The sequence below is a fragment of the Rhinolophus sinicus genome, chromosome 6, assembly GCF_057876585.1.
Source record: "Rhinolophus sinicus isolate RSI-liver-muscle chromosome 6, RSI-T2T, whole genome shotgun sequence".
NCBI lineage: Eukaryota > Metazoa > Chordata > Mammalia > Chiroptera > Rhinolophidae > Rhinolophus > Rhinolophus sinicus.
In genome coordinates, this window is record NC_142506.1 from 26,480,512 (window position 1) to 26,501,550 (window position 21,039).

At 35.1% G+C, this 21,039-nt stretch overlaps 1 protein-coding gene across 5 annotated transcripts in view; it reads right to left on the minus strand.

Moving 5' to 3' along the window:
* The window catches only part of ZFPM2 (zinc finger protein, FOG family member 2), a 449,678-nt gene that overhangs the window by 308,057 nt on the left and 120,582 nt on the right, over window positions 1-21,039 (minus strand). For all 5 annotated transcript variants that reach the window (XM_019750658.3, XM_019750659.3, XM_088798993.1 and 2 more), the window contains one exon: window positions 18,428-18,529. In XM_019750658.3, the coding sequence (XP_019606217.3) occupies window positions 18,428-18,529 (102 nt within the window). The remainder of the gene's footprint in view (window positions 1-18,427; window positions 18,530-21,039) is intronic.

Sequence of the window (21,039 nt, forward strand, 5' to 3'; positions counted from 1 at the left end):
ATTCATTTACCCAGTGGAGGTTTTATTAAAATAATCATATGCATATTTAGAAAGCAGCCAATGTTATGTTTTTGTTTTGTTTGTGTGTTTATTTGTTTGTTTGAAAACACAGGAGGAAAGATTTGGTAACATTTTGCACTTTCTTATATCTCCTTCAGAAAATGAACTGTGCAGTTCTTGATGGGCCATAAAATTGAAAGATATAAAACTAATTGAGAATAGAAATCTCATGAGAACAATTCAGTAAGAATATCTGATGAGGTCTGTGAAGGTAAGTCCCAAGAAAAGGGGAAAAGGAAAGAAAGATAGGAAGGTAAAACTGCTAGGCCCTCCAAAAACCAGGGAGAACAGTACAGAGAACAGAGCCCAGGAGAGAAGTGGGGATTTTTGAGCCTTTTTTGAATAACTATGCTGGACTTCATGGTTTAAATAGCCATGTAATTACATACCCCTGCCTCTTAATTTTTTTCTGCTCATGTTTTATTTTACCTAAATTAATAATTTAGTCTATCATTTTAGTTTTCACATTTTTATGTCACCCTAAATCCTTTGTGGAACAAGACTAACGCACAATCAACGAATTCCTAAATTGTTTTTTAAAAACCTAAAACAGTTTAGCACTTCAAATTCAACCGAAAGTTTTATTCTAATCAAGGATGTTGAATCCTACAGAAGGCCCTGGTTTTCTGAACAAATAGATACAAACTGACTCACTAGTTCTCTGGTCACTGAACACTTAAAGAAATCTAATGGAGAAGAAACAAATTGAAGCAAGATTTAAGTCAGAAAAAAACTCTGGCTATAAAGTGATGATGATGATGATGATGATGATGATGATGATGATGATGGCGTGAGGCTTACATCACTTGTACAACACTCTGTGCCAGACACTCTTCTCAATGCTTCACTCATGTAATGCTCACAAAACCCTATGAAGCAGGTATATACAGCACTCCCACTTGACCAATGAGAAAGTTGAAAGGAAAAGATTAAGTAATTTGTCCCAGTTTACTGAGCTTTTAAGCAGAGGAGCAGAATTTGAAAGCAATTTTCATCTCAGATTATGTCTCCCGTTACCCCACTGTCCCCACAAAGTTGACCTTCCTACCGGTATGAGACTAAGTAAACCACCTAACTATGCTAAGACTTCATTATCACCTCACCTATAAAATAGAGATAACCTATTGGGCCTAAAGGAGGAAATGGCATCACCTCATGTAACACCTAGGAAAAAGAAAGTGTGCTATAAAGGGATGTTGCTAGAGTTATTGAGTGACTCCCTCAATGGAATCCTGGCTGGGACACTTTTCAGCTATATTACTAACAGTTTTGGACCTCCATTTCCTGAACTGTAAAACAAAGCACAGTGACCAGAGCCAGGATGCTCAACGAATGATAGCTGCTATGATTATTATGTGTGTTTTCCAGGGAGAAACCAGATAAATGCTGAATTAAAGATAGTAACCAACAAGTTGGGCACGAGAAAGGAAGTCTTAGATTTTATAAAAATTTTATTAAGCATAAAGTTTAATAAACAATTTTAAAGAAAAAAATTACATTTTTTTTCTTGCTTGCTTGTATTTTACAGAAGGCAAAAGATAGCACCCAATTAGATAAAGGGATGTCAAAATATGATAGCAAATATCAGGTACCACCATCAAGAAGGGCTCATTGTATGAAAATTAAGAAAGTGGCAATGAGCACGATTATTTGCTTTCTGACCTTAAACAAGTTACCTAATGTTACTGTGCCTCAGTTTCCTCATTGGTCAAGAGGAAAACAATATTTCTGGAGTCCTTCTGATAGAAAACAAGGAGAATTTGTTTGCTCTTATTTCCCCAGACCTACAATAGTAACTGGCACATAGTAAACTCTCAATCAATATTAGTTACTAGAGACATAAATGAAAAAGGGAAAGCTAAGAAGTTCACAGGAGATGAAAATTGGACCAGAGCAGACAGTTTTATGACCTCAACATTAATTCTCAAGAGTTTTTATTTTGATTATTTCAAAAGAATAACGCTGAATAAATGCTCAGGTCACCTCATTTACTGATTTTTACCTTTAGCAGTACTTTTTTTGTATGTTTTAGGATTTTTGAAAATGAGTATCAATGAGCCCAATGGATGAAATGTCTTGGATTATATAGATGTAATAATATCAAATGCCCAAACGGAATCAGAAGTACTATTAATCTCATGTACATTTAAACCATAGTTGAAATATTTCATGCATTCTGTAACAGTTGTATATGTAATCTTCACTGACTTTATTATTTATGTTATTAAATTATCCGCTAACTATATTTTTCATTATTTACCTTTAAAAGTAAAAAATGAGTAAAATCCAGAAAGATGAGTTAGTAACCTCTTTTTTTAGTTTTAAAATGTGCTAAAATATTCTACTATATATTAATCATAAATTATTGGCATGAAATGTTAGCCTTAAGTTATAAGAGTTCTTAAAATAATTCACTTCCATTTTTTCAGACAGAAAAACCTATTTTATAGGAAATTAATTTTGTCACATAATTGTAATTAATGATTTTTAATGAATGAATAATTTGATCGTTTCAAAAATATCTACTTGTTCTTTAAAATCAGAGAACTTTTTCCTATAATGCACATCAATGTGGAAAACAAAGGTGCATTATATGTGGTTGAGTGCTTTTTAAAATGTTACATTTATATTCAAATTTAATATAAAATATAAAGATAATCATTAAATTTAATGACTTAAAATAGTTAAAATATTTTTCACAAATCATTCTTTCCTTGCAGAATAAAAATGAAAGTTCATTTTGTTTATGTAACCAGAAGGAAACTCTTGCTTTTAAGTTGTTCAGAAAAACTATGGTTTTGGGTGAGTGTGTGTGTGACAAAGACAGAGCAGGACTCTGGAGACAAACTGAATCTTTCTGCTCCCCAGAGCCACTTCCAGATCACTGCTTTCCTGGGCTTGGGGTTTGCACAGGGGGAAAACCCTCCTTCCTCCTTCACCACTCTCAACCCATTTTCACAGTGATCACCAATACTTAGTAATGATACTGACAACTTTCATTTTACGCAAATCTCTATTGCAGTCTGATCAAAACTGCTGCAATAGGCTGTTGCCCGAGTGACTAATGCCAGTCCCTCAATTTACCTTCTATATTAATGCCGGGTGGGTTATAGTCCCTCTGTCTGCAATGCTAGAATGTCTTTTCCCCTCTTTTCTTTTTCTATCTGTTAAATGTTTTCCATGTTCACAAAGTAGAGTCCTTAACTGGCCTCCCAAAACAGAGACAGATGCCTCTTTCTCTGGGCTTCTTTTATGTTTTTCCATGACTTGGACGCCTTCATTCGTCAGCTTATGGTAAAATGTCTGTTAGCAAGAAGTTAAGCCTCTTGCTTGTGAGAGCTTTTTCTTTATTCCCCTGAAATTCTCCAAGAATCCCCAAGAGCCAACCCCACTCCCATATTCCAAGCAGCTCAGCTGGGCCACTGGAGCCCCTGATTTGCTCCCTGTTCCTCGGTGTCACTATGAACACCATTCCTGCCCTGGACAATGGATTCTCCTTCTCCATGGAAGTTGTACCTAAGTGGGCTCAGCTCCTGCACAACCTGCCATGGTGTCCACATTAGTCTTCAGGGTTTGGTTCACTTACTTCACACTCACATCTCAGAACAGTCACTCTTCCCCCAGAACAGGACCCCAGCGCATGTTAACTGGTCCTATAAGGGGTCCTAGATTCAGGGGGGGAAGGATGGGGAACTCTTTCTTAAAACCTAAGTCCTGGGCCGGCCCAGTGGCTCAGGTGGTTGGAGTGCCGTGTTCCTAGCACTGAGGTAGACGGTTAGATTCCCACATGGGCCAGTGAGCTGCGCCCTCTACAGCTAAGATGGCGAACAATGGCTCTCCCTGGAGCTGGGCTGCCGTAAGCAGCCGGAGGTCAGCATGAGCTGCTGCCGCGGGCTGCTGTGCTACGAGGAACAGTCGGTGGCCAGCGTGATTGGCCAGCAGCCAGCGTGAGTGGCCAGCAGCTGGCAAGAGCTGCCATGAGCCGCTTTGAGCAGGAGACCTATGACCGTCAACCAACTGCCTCAGCCGGGGGGGAGTGCAAGGCTCATAATACCAGCATGGGCCAGGGAGCTGTGTCCTACACAACTAGACTGAGAAACAATGGCTTGAAACAAAGTGGGGGAGGGGGGAGGCGGAAGAAGGCGGGGGGGGGGGGGGGGGGGGAGGGACCTAAGGCCTTACTGTTGAGTCCTGGCTGTGTCTCCCTTCCATACATCTTCCCTTGGTGTCCTTTCCCTGCCAGCATATTCTGGTTAAGGCCACCCCAACTGAACCTGTTATGGACTGAATTGTGTTCCTTCTAAGATCATAGATTATATGTTGAAGCCCTAACTCCCATTGTGACTGTATTTGAAGATAAGACCTTTATGGAGTTAATTAAGATTAAATGAGGTCATAAGAGTGGAGCCCTAATCTAATAGGATTGGTGTCCAAGTAAGAAGAGGAAGAGACACCAGGAGTGTGTGTGTACAGAGGAAAAGCCTGTGATAACACAGCCAGTAGATGGCCATCCATAAGCCAGGAAGAAAGGTCTCCCCAGAAACTAACCCTGCAGGCACTTTGATTTTGGATTTCATGCCTTCAGAACTCTGAAAAAATAAACTTCTGTTGTTTAAGCCATATAATCTGTTATGGCATACAAGCAAACTCGTACACACCCCAATTTGGGGGAGAAGTGGTAGAGTTTGGTTGACCACTACACAAAGCGCCTGGGCTGCATATGCAAATCAGCTCCCCAGCCCCCTTTCCTCCCTGAGCTGTGAGATCTCTAAGACAGGGAGGAATCATCTCAAAGTCACAAAGGCTCTTTCACCCAGTTGGAAGACCCTGGGTATATTTGCATAATTAAGAAGGGCCACTCAAGTGACTTATTTTATAATTAGAAAACAGATTTTAGAAGATATTATGTCCAGTTACAGTATTAGAAATTGGAGGCATAATATTTTTTAAATTTTACTTCATTTATAACCCTATTTAACTATTGCATTAACCACATTATGATAATTATTGTTTATATAACCAATGTACTCCTTTTATTCAATTTTCACAGTAATGAAAAAATATCCTTGACTGAGGGAGATGGTAATTTTCTTAGAAAACATCTAATTTAATGAAAAAAAACATAGGTTAGAGGGAACTGAAATAGAAAACACTCATAACAGAAAATGTCTTCTGCCTTTTTTTTCCTTTCTTTTGGCTTGCTTTTATTGCTTTTATATAGAAAATGTAATTTAAAATACCATAAAATTAACTAATGCATTGTTTATTAAAAACACATACTGAGAAAAAGTGCTGCCAATCTTAGATAGTCTGTCATTTTTTATAGTCTCTGTACAGTTTACAGCGAACTCAATTCTGTAAGAAATGTCATGTTTCTATCCTTATTAGAATATACTCACATATTTGTTCTTTTCATTTTATTTTACATTATTAATACAATGTTCTAAGATGAAACAATTTTGATTAGTTAATATGAAAAGGGTAATGGGTGAAAAAACACCAAAGAATTTATTAAAATTCCATCCAATCTGGAAGGCTTATGACTGTTTTTACCCAGGGTGTCAGTTGAAATGAATGTTATGCTTCTTGTTAGCATCAAAAGATTTAGCCATGAAATCTCAAAAACAAATCTCTGATTCTCTGGGTATTACCTAAATATAAACTTGTGTTTAGCACCCAATATGTTCTTTTCATTACTTTCAAGAATGTGACCTTGTAATATATATATATATATATATTTTTTTTTTTTTTTTTTTTTTTAAACATGCAGCTCTTAGCAATTATGGCCCTCAGGAATTCTGCAAAAAAGGACTACGCTGTTAGCAAGGAGTTCAGATTCTCCCTGCTTGAGCTTTCCTTTCCTATTCTCCCCCAATTCTCCAAGGACCTCCAAGAGCCAACCCCACTTTCAAACACCAGACAAGACCAGTTAGGCCACTAGAGGCCCTGCTTTGCTGTTTGATTTCCAGGTGATGGCCTGAATTACCATTAGATTCCTTTACGGTTTCTTTGATGACTTTTTACTAAACTCTTTCACTGTTGCTTTTTTTCTTTTTAATTAAAGTTTATTGGGGTGACAGTGGTTAGTAAAGTTACATAGGTTTCAGGGGTACATTTCTATAATACATCATCTATATATCACATTGTGTGTTCACCACCCAGTCAGTTCTCCTTCCATCACCATATATTTGTTCCCGTTTACCCTCATCTTTTTTAGTAGTTTATAGATGTAACATATCTTCAATAGGAAGCCTCTTGGGTAAGTCTGAATTCCCATTTGTGACTTGAAGATACTTTGGTTTCCTTTGTCTTTCAGAGAGCCTCTCCATTCCTCAGAATGATGGGAAATATAGTGCCTTCTAGGTAATAGTTAAATAGGGCAGGTCTAATTGGAAAATGGAAGCCTCTATACAGGCAAAATGGCAGCAAGTTCACCACACCTGGTATGGAATTATATTTTGCAAAAAACTAAACATTTTCTATCCATCAATAACAATTTAGAATAGGTCCAAAGTTAATTTGGGATCATGTAAAGAGATTATTGCTTGTGTTATCTCCTCAGCATTGTCTCACCACCAGACCAGCAAGCCTTCCATTCTTGTGCAAGCTGATCCTTCAGCCATCTTCCCACTACCCCTCCAACTTGGCAGTAGGTGAGCTACCTCACTTTGCTACCACCGCACACTGTACATGCCTCTACAATGAAATCATAAGAATGTATTTTAATTATCTCATCATTTGTTTGTCTTCAACTTTGTACTGTGAACTTTTTGAAGGTAGCCTGAGTCCAAAGCATCATTTTATCCTTGGAGTCTGGCACACAGTTATTCTGCAATAAATGTCTGAACTAATTAAATTAATTAATTCAATGTGGGTCTGCAAAGGTGCAGAAGAAATACAAGATCTGGCAAGCATATGCAAATTACATTTATGCGTGAATAAGTTGCAAGCTCCAATATCAATCTTAGAAACAAGTGTCGGAGTTTATTATGAAGATATTGATAATAATCCCCAAGGTCCAAATGTACTCCTGAGGCTAAAACAACAACAAAAAGTAACAATAAGAAAATGTTAGTGGTTATCAGTTTGGATACTGGAAAGAAAGAAAGCATACCTCTAACCCATATCAAATTTATAGTAAATTGCTATAAAAAGGGTGCCAAAAAAAGTATACACATTTTATGAAAGGAAAACTGTATTAAAATTGTAATACTCAATATATCGATAACAAAAGATGCATACAAGTCACGTTTGACTTCTACAATTACAAGAGGTGCTCAAAGTGGTTACCATCAAGTGAACTATGCTTGAGCAACGTTGACCAAAGTTTCCACTTGTATACTTTTTTTGGCACTCCCGGTATAATACATTATTATCAAATTTAAGATCTCAAATGCAGTAAAAGTGACAAACTAAAAAACAAACAAACAAACAAAAAAACCCCACAAACTATTAGGTAAACCAGTTATTGGAAGATAAAAGTTGAAATGTTACAATTTCAAATAAATTACAAAAATGCATTACATAAAACCTGATGATAGGGGTAGGAAATAAAAAATAACTTTAAAATAATTTATAAAATTTAATGGATAATAGATTCAGAATAGTTTAATATGGGAATATAATTTTTTGGGGGAGATATATCCCTAAATTCTAAAGTTTGAATGGTTTCTGGTAGAAATAGGAGGTAAATGGTAATTAATAATTTTATTAATAAACAAATTCATAGAAATCCAAATATGTATTTTTTTATCAAGAACACTCAAGAATAATTGTTTACAATAGCTGCCTCCGTTTGCTCACCTTCTCCTCCCACTTCAACCTACCACAGTCTGATTTTGAATACTGGAGCTCCACGGCAATAGTAGTAGTTAAAATCACTGATATCCGCATGGCACTAAATTCAAGGAGAATCTTTAGGTCTCAGTCGTAACCCCTCAGCAGCATTTAACTCAGTCATGACTCCCTCCTTCTTAAAAAAACTATTACTACATTCTCCTGGTTTTCCCCATTTTGTCTGGTCACTCCTTATTAGTCTCTCTTGAGGACACTTCCTGTATCCTTCCGCCAGAGTTTTTCAAGTTTCGCATCATAGCCCTCTCATACAAATTCCCACTCTAGGCAATTTCATCTACTCCCGTGAATTCCATTGCTGTGCACACATTGCTGACGCTCCAGTTTACACCTCTAGATCAGACCTCTTTCCAAGCTTCTGGCCTATACTACCAGCGTTCTACTCAACAGCTCCAATTAGAAGTCTCACGAGAACTGGAAAAATCATATTAAAAATCCAATTTATCATTCCTCTGACCTTGGTCTCCTTCCTTCCATGTTCCTTACCTCAGTGAATGGCAACAAAATAAGTTGAGCAAGCCACATGCAATCACATCCTCAAATGTATGAGTATCCATTGCTCCCCTCAAGCCAGTTTCACCTCTTGATAAGACTACTGCATTCCTATTGACCTTCTAGATGTTCTCCACATAGTCGTCAGAGTAGTTCATTTTTAATGTAAATATAAGCATATGGCTTATATGCATAGCATGCCTTCACACTGATCTTGAATTCAAATCCCGTAACACTATTATGGACTACAAAGCCCTGAAGAATCTGACCCCTGCTTACTTTACCACTCTTTCTATTCTTTGCTATTCTGCAAATGGGTAAATAATGAGAAAAAATTAAGCACATATCCTGTCTTTCTCTTATGAACAGTATTTAAGGGTAACTAAATAGTAGATGAGGGAAAGATTTTTCAGACAGCAATAATACCAGCTAGTAATATAGAAGGAGTGATACAATGTGAAAATCACCATTTTGTAAGCCCTCATAATATAATGCATCCTAGCAATCAAGGTGGAAAGTTGACGGAAAACTTTATAATGGGTGGACCATGGCTAAAAACACCTGAGCCACCTGATACATTGTAATATCACTACAAGTGGGGCATCCCATCTATGCTCCTAGTGATACGATGCAATGGAAAGCACCCAACAATATATATGTAGTATTGTTGCCTACAGGGTTGAACTTGAATTTATTCAAGGATCTAGATTTAACTACTAATTTATAAGACATGTGAGGGGTAGAGGAGCACGTTATACAACATCAGTAAGATAGAATTTATCCCATTTAGAATGTGAAAAATACCCCAGGATAAATAAATTGGCTTCTTCAACAAACAAGTGGGTGAGAGGGGTGGAGGGGAGAGAGACTACCATGGATGCAAAAAAGACTTAAGCATTTTATCAACCAATATGTGGACCTTGTTTGAATCCTGATTGTTAACAAATGAAATATAAACAAATTTTTTTAAATACTTCAGAAAATATAAAGATGAATTGTTTTAGATAATATAAAGAAGTATTTTTATGTATTATAATGGTATTGTCATTATATTTAAAAGTCTTTATTTATCAGTGAGAAATACCAAAGCACTTATGGGTGAAATAACATGATTTCAACAAATTTATTTAAAATACCCCAGAAAAAAAAAATTAAGAGGGAACTAATGAAACCAGATTGGCAAAAAGTTGATAACTTTTGAACCTGGGCAATGGAAATATGAGGATTGACCATACCCTTCCCTCTTATTTTATGTATGTTTGAAATGTTACATATTACAATTTAGAAATAAAAACAAATTAAGTTAAAAATGTTTGCTCCTCTGGGGCCAGCCCGGTGGCTCAGGCGGTTAGAGCTCCATGCTCCTAACTCCGAAGGCTGATGGTTCAATTCCCACATGGGACAATGGGCTCTCAACCACAAGGTTGTCAATTCGATTCCTCGAGTCCCGCAAGGGATGGTGGTCAGCGCGTCCCCTGCAACTAAGATTGAACACGGCACCTTGAGCTTAGCTGCCGCTGAGCTCTCAGATGGCTCAGTTGGTTGGAATGCGTCCTCTCAACCACAAGGTTGCCGTTTTGACTCCTCTCAGATGGCTCAGTTGGTTGGAATGCGTCCTCTCAACCACAAGGTTGCAGGTTTGACTCCTGTAAGGGGTGGTGGGCTGTGCCCCCTGCAACTAGAAAAACAGCAACTGGACGTGGAGCTGAGCTGCACCCTCCACAACTAAGACTGAAAGGACAACAACTTGAAGCTGAACGGCACCCTCCACAACTAGGATTGAAAGGACAACAACTTGACTTGGAAAAAAAGGCCTGAAAGTACACACTGTTCCCCAATAAAGTCCTGTTCCCCTTCCCCAATAAAAAAAAAAAAAAAAAAAAAATCTTAAAAAAGAAAAAAAAGTTTGCTCCTCAAAGAAATCATTACTGACTTCCTTTCTACCAGACTAGACTACCCGGCTATTCCCACTCCTCAAAATACGATTTTATGGTATCTTATATATTTCTTCTACAGAACAACTATCACATATGCAGTAAGCACTAAAGAAATCATTATCACAATTTGTAGTGTCTGGGAAAGAGTAAACTCTCTTAGGTGGAGACCACTCTGGCTTATTTACTGCCACATCCTAGAGTCTAGCACAGAGCATTACATATAGTTGATATTCAATATAGTTGAATAAATAAATGTTTGCCCTAAATAAGCAATTTTTTGTGTGTGCAGTGTATCCAATCAATATCACCCTTATAAATAGTCTTCTAGTAATCTAGTTCCAAATTTGTAGCCCATGAAGAGCAACTGTATGTATCTCTATGCACTTGCTTTTATTTTCCATATTTTTAAACTATTTCTAATGCATGTCATTGTGTTGGTCTTTATCTTTCTGAGTCCAATTAAATCCTTTGGTAAGCCAGTCAAAATAAAAACAAATATTTACAAAGTTTAGTTTTTCTTTCTCTTAACTTTCCAGATAGGAGACTCAATCATATTTTTAGGTGTCTATTCAGGTCGCATTGCTGAGTCAAGGGAAATAATCAATGTCAATAACCCTTATGCCAAAATAAGTATTTAATACATATGTTTTAATGAAAAAGCTTACAAAAAGGATAGCAAAGATGTCTCTTATGTGTCAATTACTACTACTGACTGGTAGTGTTTTCCCAGTTTGTTGAGAAGAATTCAAAGCTGAATTATGATTCAGTGGGAAAGAGAACTTTCAGTGGGAAAGTCTCTTACTGGACATAACTGGGATGAATAATTAATCAAAATAGTCAAATAAAGGGATTATTTTTAAATAACAATATATGCATTACATTTTACATTTTAACTTATAATATACAGAATCACATTTAATAATCACACTTTTGATACAGGACCTGGACCTTTTATTCATGTATGGGCCACTGATTGGTGTTCCACTTACATCAATATCATTCAAATGATCCAGCTACAATTTCCAGTTTGTTTCATTAGAGCAGAGTAAGGATGTAAAAACACTTGTAAAGCAATGTAAGTGTGTTTTTTTCCAACATATTTTCAATATTTTTATGATTTGCCTTCAATTTTTTAAAGCTGTTTTGTCTACATCTAAATATTTGTATCCAGTTTTGAAGGTTTCAACATGGTTGCTATCTTCACTATACCTTTTTTTCAAATATATTTCAATGGTTTACACAATATTTAAAATCAATTAAAAATTAAAGTAGGAAGTATAGTTTGCCACAATTTGAGTGATGGACCATGATTCCTTTCCTACTCCAGGCCTCTGTATTAATTTTGTAAGGCTGCCATAATAAAATACCATAAACTATTAGTATGTACTAATACTATGTCTTAAAAAATAGAAAGGTATTGCTTCACAATTCTGGAGGCTGCAAGTCCGAGATTAAGGCATGAATGGGGCAGGTTCCTTCTGAGGACTGTAAGAGAGAAACTGTTCCATGCCTCTCGCTTAGTTTCTGGTAGTTTCCTGGCAATCTTTGACCTTCCTTGGCTTGTAGGAGTACCACTCCAATATCTGCGTCCATCTTCATATAGTGTTCTTTCTATGTACTTGTCTGTCTCTAAATCCCCCCTTCTTTTAAGACACGATTTGTATTGGATTAAGGGCCCACCCTGCTCCTTGTCTTAACTAACCACATCTGCAATGACCCTATTTCCAAGTAACATTCTCAGGTACTAGAAGTTAGGACTTTACTATATGAATTTTAGGGGGACACAACTCAACCCATAACAGCCTCAATCAGTAAGTTTTAGGGAGGGGATGAAAACTGTAGCTTAGTTAAGGGAGCGTCTACTGCAAACAGTTGATCAATGAATTTTGCCATGGGAGCAGGGTATAGGACAGGAAAGATGGTTTGTCATATATTTTTCCGAGATCATGATATATTTAAAAAATTTGACATTGTATTCGTTTTCCAGCAGAGTGTTTTAGGAAAAGGTCACTGCCAAGTAAGGTCCAAAGAAAATTAATTTCAAAATCATTACGCTTTAACTTGAATTTCTCAATTAAATTTATGCAAACGAATAAGGTGTTTGCAAATTCTAAAGTAAGTCATTATTTATTTTTAATTCCCATTCTTATGCAACTGAAGAAGTATAAATGATAATAAAATGGTATATTTTATGCAGTTCTTTATAACTCAAAGATGGATCTTTCTAAATCATAAATAAGAAGTTTGCCTTCAAACTACATGTTTTTTTTTTGTTGTTGTTGAGTTTATGTGTGCCCTAATAATATATGAGAATGCATACATATGAGAATGCATACATATGAGAACTAGAGTAAGGGAATCAGATAAAGATAACTTTTTTACTATGTTTATATGGTATTCTTTTCTACAAAGAGTAAAGCTTTCATCTTTTAATCCGATATCCACTTAACTACACTACAGAAGATTTATTTTGACCCCCTCTTGTTTCATAAGAAGCTCAAAAGTCTGTAGCAATTTTTGACACTTTGTTATGTTTTTCTGACCACACACACACACACACACACACACACACACACACACACTCACACTCACTCCCTCCTCCCTGTCTCATTTTAATATGGACACAAAGCATTGGGATAAAATGATGGTTCATTATAGTGGTACAGAGCTCTTATCTTCATCCGGCAAGAGTCATTTCCTTCCAAAGATTGAAATGCAAATGTGAAAATTAATGATAACTGCATTATCTGATAGCAGAGATAATACCAATTCACTGTCAGAGTAATACACAGTCATTCTACGATTTCCTCCGCTTCTCACAATATTCTTCTTACTGTCAGACTATATCTATGGTTAACTATGTTTCATAGGTTTCTGTTAATTTACTTCAAATGGCATTTCCCAGATCTTCTATCTACCACATTTTCCCAATCAAAAAGGAAACGAAATCAGAACTGTAATCTCCAAGCCCCTCTTTGGCGTAACTAGTAAAGAGGAAAGAAAAGGAAAACTGTATCATTAGTGTGTGCTTCTGTCTCACAGTAGTCTTCTAGCTACCATTCCACTCTATGCAAAACACTCCCATCTTCGCAGTTTAATTTAAGGCACAAAGCAGAACTAGCCTGCTCATCTGCATGTATCCATGATATTGAACAGAAATTGAATGAGGTGACATATTTATGATTTCTTGACCAATGTGAAGTCCAGATGCAACAAGTACACACATCTGACTTTATGCTAGATGTTTATTCTTGAAAACGTATTTACATTAAAATTTCTTTCACTGAATCCTGTTTTAAAACCAGGGGAATAGAACATAATTAACATAATCCTATGGTGACTTTTGCATAGTAAAATCATTTTGCGAAGTTAATTCACTATACAAAATGTTTAATGAGGACTTTTCATCTTATCTGTAAGGCATTGTAATGGCCACTAAGGCACAATTGCCAAAACAATACTAAAAGTAATATTAAGAGCTATTTACTGAGTATATATGAAGCTCTGAACCCCATGCTTTATATAGAAAATATCATTAGTAGGTAGTTATTATTATTAGCCGCATTTTATAACAAGGAAACTGAGGCCTTGGAGAGTTAATAAGTTACTCAAGTCAGGTCCAAGATAAATGGAAGAAACATTTTTGGTTTTCTCCACTTCAATATTACACTACCTCCAAAAAATTTACCTCTGATGAAAAGTCAGATTTTCATTTATCAGTCTAGAAGCAAGTTGTGACATTCTGTAATATGTAATACAAAAATTATTCACAATTTGATTCTACTAATTCATCAAATACTCAATACAAGGTCTTATTTTCTACTTCATTTGTATAGAACTGCCCTAAGTACTTGACATAAATATCAAAATCTATTTAAATAACAGTACATACTTATCTTGAAAAGTTCATGTCAAGGAATCTAAATGACTGCTTGCTTAAAATTTTATATCTGTGTATATTTGCACTAATATACATTACTTGGGGATACAAGTACTTATTTGTACAGTTTGAGTAATGTAATATGTTCCTTTATAGAGCTCCTGGAATTTCAATTATAACTGCTGTAAGCCTGATGGTAAGACACTATTCAGTCACTATCAAACCAGATGAATCAAATTCAATATTCCCAGGTGTAAAACGAAGTAATCATGTTATTAATATTGTAAGCTAGAGTTGCAGTCTCAGAGTTGATATAAGTAAGATGTACCTTTTAAGGTGCTCATTTCACAGAGGTAGATCATGAATTTATAATGATTTATCTGAATTCTCTCCCTCAAGTCTCTTTTTAAAATAAACACATAAGTCAGCACTCAAGACCTTGGCCATGGATATTGATTCATAAGATTTTCTTAAAAGAGAAAGCCAGAGACATAAACACCGTTTTCAAAGTAAGGTCAACATTCTGTTGGTCACTGTGAGAGGCCCTCATGTAAAGGAAGGCCATTAGCATCTAGCAAATCCCACACTCTCCCAAAGTCTGTGCTAGATTTTTTCTATACGTCATCTCTTTCAAATCTCATCCTCATAACCATGTTTCAAAGTAGTTATTACTCTTCCCATTTTAAAGATATGACAACTGAGGCCCTAGCTGTTTAATATGCCTGAGACCACAAGGCCACAAACATCAGTGTGTGAACTCTGTCTGACTCTATAATTTGTACATTTTCTTCTGTAGTTTAGGCCATATTCTACTTTCTAGCTTGACATGCTTAATTATTACATCAGTGACCTAAATACAATACATGAATAATTAAGAGAGGTTAAAGGAAAGAAATGGCATTAAAAAGAGAAAGTGTAGACAGCTTCATAATACACCTCTGGATTTCTCCCTTAGCACCTTTCCCAATTATTAGTATTTATTGAATAATTCAATGTATAACAATATTGGTAAACCGAAATACTGCAAGAGTGATAAAACATGAAACTTGTGAGGCTGATAAAGGAAAAGAAGAGGTAATTAGTTAAGAAAGACAGAAATGATATGTGAAGTAGAGGCAAATATAGGTAGAAGTATATAAAGCAGGGTAATATTTTTAAGAGCAAGAAAGAAAAACAAAACTTAAAAACAGATGTGAGAAATACTGAAATAATGAAGTAATGACTTTTACAATGGCTTGAACTTTACTAGCTTAGTATGGGCCTAGCTGTCCATTCAAATGGTGAAACATTCAATAAGAGCTTGAAGAATATTTAAATAAGTCACAAATAATTAAGCATTAAAAAATTTCATCATAGAAATGGTTGTAAATGTTTTAAGATAATTTTCATAAAAGTTGCTTAGGTTCCTCCTAACCACAGGAGTTAACGGAGGTGTGAGCAATTACTAAATGTACCTCTTAGTTGAGAAAACAAATAAGGAAAAAAAATTGCACTGTGAAGTTTGCATTTGATAAAAATAGAACACTTCAGACAGGAGCTGATTCATAATTGAATTGAACCATCAAGAAAGGTTGCAGGGCCGTCTTCAATCAAACTCTTTAAAAAGAAGATAAATCTTGATCCATCTTAAATGATGTCAGCCCCATGCCTCAAATTCTTTAGATAATTTCCATGTCCTTTGATTTTATTTTTAGAGAAAACTATCTTAGAGTGACTTAAAATTAGGAAACCTTGAAATCACATCTGGCTCATTACCTCATGTCTTAACCAAAAATTTGTGGTTCAGTTCAAAACTAGATGCTTAGCATTGCTGAAATTTACCCTTCATTGTAGCAGATATACTATTATACTACTGGGCTTTGAAAAATTATGAGAAGAATTTTAAAAGGTTCTGCTTCAAGACTCAACATTTCCAAAGCCATAATAATAATCATTCGCATTTTATGTGTATGATCTAATGGACTTCTTACAAAACCCATAATATTATTTTCTACATTTTACAAATAAGGATACAGACACAGAGGAATAAGTAAATTGTCAAAAATTGCACAAGTGGTTGGCAAATCCAGAATTTGAACCTAAACCCTTAGAATCCAGAGCTCATTTTCTAACATGTTTGGAAATAGTTACTAAAACCTGGACAATTTTATCTCCTTAATACAATTGGAAACACCAATAATGTTTTGTGAATAACAAAAATTTGGGTAAAAATATTGATGTAATTGTTAGTTATGCAACAGCAAAAGTGCAAAAACATCCCCTATAGTTTCTCTTGATTGAAGAAAAGAAATATTCTACCTTAAAAAAAAATAAATATCCAACATATATTCTTTTGTTATGAATCAATTGCATTAATCAAGAGGTTTCAAAATAATAAAACATTTCTTGTGTGAAATAAGGAAAAATGTTTTATCGATTTTATAGTATATACAGAAAAAATTTTCTCATACACATACCTACTTAGAGACACCTATTTTTCTTTAAACTATTTACATATGCATATGCGCCACAAAAATAACAATTTCTCTAATATTAACTAAAGAAAATTTTCATTAAGTTGGACACATTAAACAAATTTAACCTAAAAGTGAAAAAGCTCATCCTGAATGACAGCATCATGCTTTATCATGCTTTACCTTGCTCCCTAATCTTCTTATTTTTATTTTTATTTTTTTAATAATAATGTAATTTTCTTTCTGGAAAAGCTTCCTGGAAAAGGTAGCATTGGGTATGCAATAGGTGTTTAGTGATTTACGACTCCAAAATTTCCTTGCTTACTCCCAGGTCACTGGGAACACTGAGCCCCAGACCAGCAAGGAGGAGAATCTGTCCCCACCCAGTCTGCCCCAGAGAGAGAAACCACAATGCACCCTTTGCAAGTAGGTATATTAGAAAGGCTATTTAATCTAATTTAAATATAAAAATAACTCTTCTACATACTTAGATACTTACATACTTAATTTTATCAATAAAGAACCATACAATACAAAGTTTACCCACCCTTTTCAAGTTAAATGTAATCCACAAGTAAAAAATTGTTTTAGTTTCCAAAGTATTTTTTTTCTCTTTTTTTAAATCAAGGAATTCTTCCCTACGTTAGAAGACAGAAGCATTATGCAATAAGGTGAAAATGCCAGAAGTCTATATTTTCTTTCAAATTCTTAAAATATGGTATTATGGTACTTTACATATAATACATTTTGGTCCAAATTCTTGTGTAACAGTCTGCTATAGTATACAGAATACAAACATTTGTGTGTATGATGAATAACATTATAAATGACATCATAATCAGATATATTGTATCTTCATTTTTGTTTGCATTATATTTTCCAGCTGCTGGTTTCAGAAAATTATCACTAGAGTTCCTCTCTTTTTCATGCTCAGCAGACAGCAATTTGCAAAGTCATGCAAGGGTGAAAATGTGATTGAAATATAGGGATCTTTCTTAATGAAAAATGTTACTGCTTTGGAAATTATGGTTAAAGCTATTTCAAAACTTACTTATATTCTTAAGCTCTATGACATAATAGTCTTCATTTATAAATATATCAGCAATAATAAATTACTTGGCACCAAACACAAAGTTCTTGTGAACTATACATATTTACATAAAATCATATTGGTGTTTTGGAGTATTTTGATTGGCTTATGCTTTTCTTAAAATGATTAATTATCGGGATCTTTAAAATTAAATTTAACTTTCATTCGTGAAAATGTTGCCAAAACCTTGAATCAAATGGGAGCATCTGTTGATATTTTTTAAACTTCTAAATACATATTGACATTCAATCTCTGACTGACAACATGACTAACCTGAATAAATTTCTTTGGAGTATTATTGTTTGTTACGTGTTTTAAAGCTTTAAAATCATGCCCAATTTGAATGTGGATATAGCATAAAGATTTCTACTGAAATAAAAAGCAAGTAGAATTGACTAATTCTTACATGAGTATGTAAGAAAACAAGATGGACACATCAAGCAGAGATAACGCTTTGGTTTTTACAGTTCATCAAAAAGGTAAAAATCTTCAAACGATGTTCACTTACTTAACCTCCCATATAACCAGCATAGACACAATTTTTTTTTATCAGAGTTGAGAAGATTGTAAGAGCTTTACAACCTAATTAAAATTTAAGAAAAAAAAAAGTAAATCATTGATAGTAGCAACAGATGGTTGAATTTTAAGTTTTCTGTCCTACCTGGTCCATCCCAGTCATCTGTGTCAACTCCAGGTTGCCCGGGTTTCTCTGACTGTGTGTCCCCATCTGACTCTGTCATCTCCTGGACTCCTTCATCGTCACCTGGAAAACACCAACACACAGAGAGAAAGGGAAATGATTAAAGCCCTCTATTTGACATTTAAATCCTCATAAAGGGATCTCCTTAAGCATACATCTAATTACATATTTGTTACATATATTGTCATATATGTATACTGTTACATATATTGTCATATATAACATACATTTATCATACTGACAAATGTCCATGATTGTTATGATATCTATGGCTTTAAGATACAGAAAAATCAGTATTATTCATCAATAAATAAATAAAGTTAACTGCTTTAAACAATAAAGAACATTATCATTAAAATTTTCATTTAGAGTTATTAATATTATACAGAAGAAAAAATTTTTAAAGCAGTATGTAATTTTTGTAGTGCCTTCAATACAGAAAAACTTAACTCTCATATTTCTGAATTGTAATTTTTATAGAGGCAAGATGCAGCAAAATTAAATATCGTAGGAAAAGAAATATTAATATTTTAGGCTAAATTTAGGTTATTTTGAAAAATATTTTCTTTTCCCCCATCTTTAAGATTGCTAAAATTAGGTCACATTTATTTTTAAAATGGATCTAAAAAAGCCGTAATTAAATGTTAGCATGCAAGATGAGCTAGTCACTCGGTCTTCAAAATGTAAGAAGCTATAAACCTATACTTGTAATAGAGTAAGTGCAGTTAGTTTGTACAATTTCATGCCTTCATTTTCACATAACAAAAGAAAAATTATAATATATTTTGAGCAGAAATATAGTTACAGCAAATGAGAAACATTAACAATGCAATCACATTTTAAAAGTAAATATCTAATTTGTAAGTACCTTCATTTTAAGTGATAATATAACAAAGTATGTGCTGCTTTAAAGGAAAGTAATCCACTTTAACAGGGTGAACACAAAAATGTTAAAAAATACTTCTTATAAATTATAATAGAGATCAGCAAGAAAATAACAAGAAAACATGATGTCAGAATAAAAAAAGTGCATACCAAAAATATGGCAACTAAACCTTGAATCTAATAATGCTAAAAATTTTAAATTAAATTGCTTGGCCTCTGAAGTATTCAGTAACTATTTTCCACATAGTTGCCCAAATCTTGAATAGTTCTGAGTCTTTATATTACACAAAAAATATACTAAATTTTTTAAATCTTTCAAAGAAACCTAAAACACAAAATTTTCAGGAAACTATTATTACTACAAATGATATGTGATATTGAGTTTTGAACTTTGAACTCCATACTTTTTTTTTTTTACTATATAGAGCTTCACAAAATGAATCACTTTAAAAAGTGGAAAAAAGGTAAAGTAAGAATGTAGAAACCCAGTGACAGCTCTACTGAACTTAATTTTCTAACAGAGGAGCATTGGCTCTGGTGGGTAACAAAGAAAAAAATACATACCCCACACCACCAAACGCCATGCCTGGAATTGAAGGCTCTCTGAAAGTTGAGTTATCTCTTCCTTTCAGGATGATCAGAATGAATAGCAATAAAATTCACTCCAGAAAATATTTATTGAGCATCTACCATGTTTAAGGAACTGGTATAGTTGGATAGATACGGAAAAACACAGTTCCTTTTAGAAGTAGTATGAAACTCATTAAGTTCACAAATAAGGAGGGTGTAAAACTAGGTCCCAGTCTATTACAAAGACTCAGTAATAAGAGTTTTAATCTCCTGTGCTCCTTTTGGTAGGTCACATAGAAGAACACAGACGCATCTACCAATTATCTTATGAGAGTAAGGGAAGTGTTCTATTCTCAGACACAAATACGGCTAGTCCTCAGCCTGCACACACAAGTAGGCTCTATAGCTTTTTAATATATTGAAATACTGCCAGCTCAGAACTAACCAAATACCCTTCAGCGCAACCCCGCCTACCGTGGCCACTCACTAGTGAGCCCCCTCCCACTACCCCTAAACCAGAAATTAAAGGATTAAATTTAGACAGCAGGAGGTTTATGGCATCTGACCTGGTTGGTCAGAGCCAAGGCTGTGTCAGTTGTTAAATATTCAAATGTTATCACTGCACATACGTAAATATTAAACAAATGCCATGTATTTAGCAGACTGGAGTAACTAGAATCATAGAATGTTAGCTCTGGCAGAGAACCCTGATATGTCCCCTGACCTGGTTATGTTACACCTGCCCCTTCTTGCTGGCCCCAACAGACTCTCCACCCTCTGCCTTGCTTTGTGCCCACAGAGGTTGACTTTTGTGGACTCCATCCCTGTGGCTCCCTTGTTCTCTGATTTCTGGTTGGCTTTAGCCAATGAAGGCACTGAAGCAGATCAGAGGACCAGAGGGCAGGCGAGGAGGTCAGGTACTAATCCCCAATCCCATCATTTTTGATGGTCTCCCGTTGCGGTCAATGGCTGCATTGTACTATTAGAGCTCCTGCGTGGTGGCCTGAATGCTTCTCCCACGCTCCCATACCAACACCATCCACTCCATGAGTCTTCAGACCAGGGCTAACAGCTTCCCATCATGGCAAGCCCCTGGACACTTCCCATTCCTTGTTGCT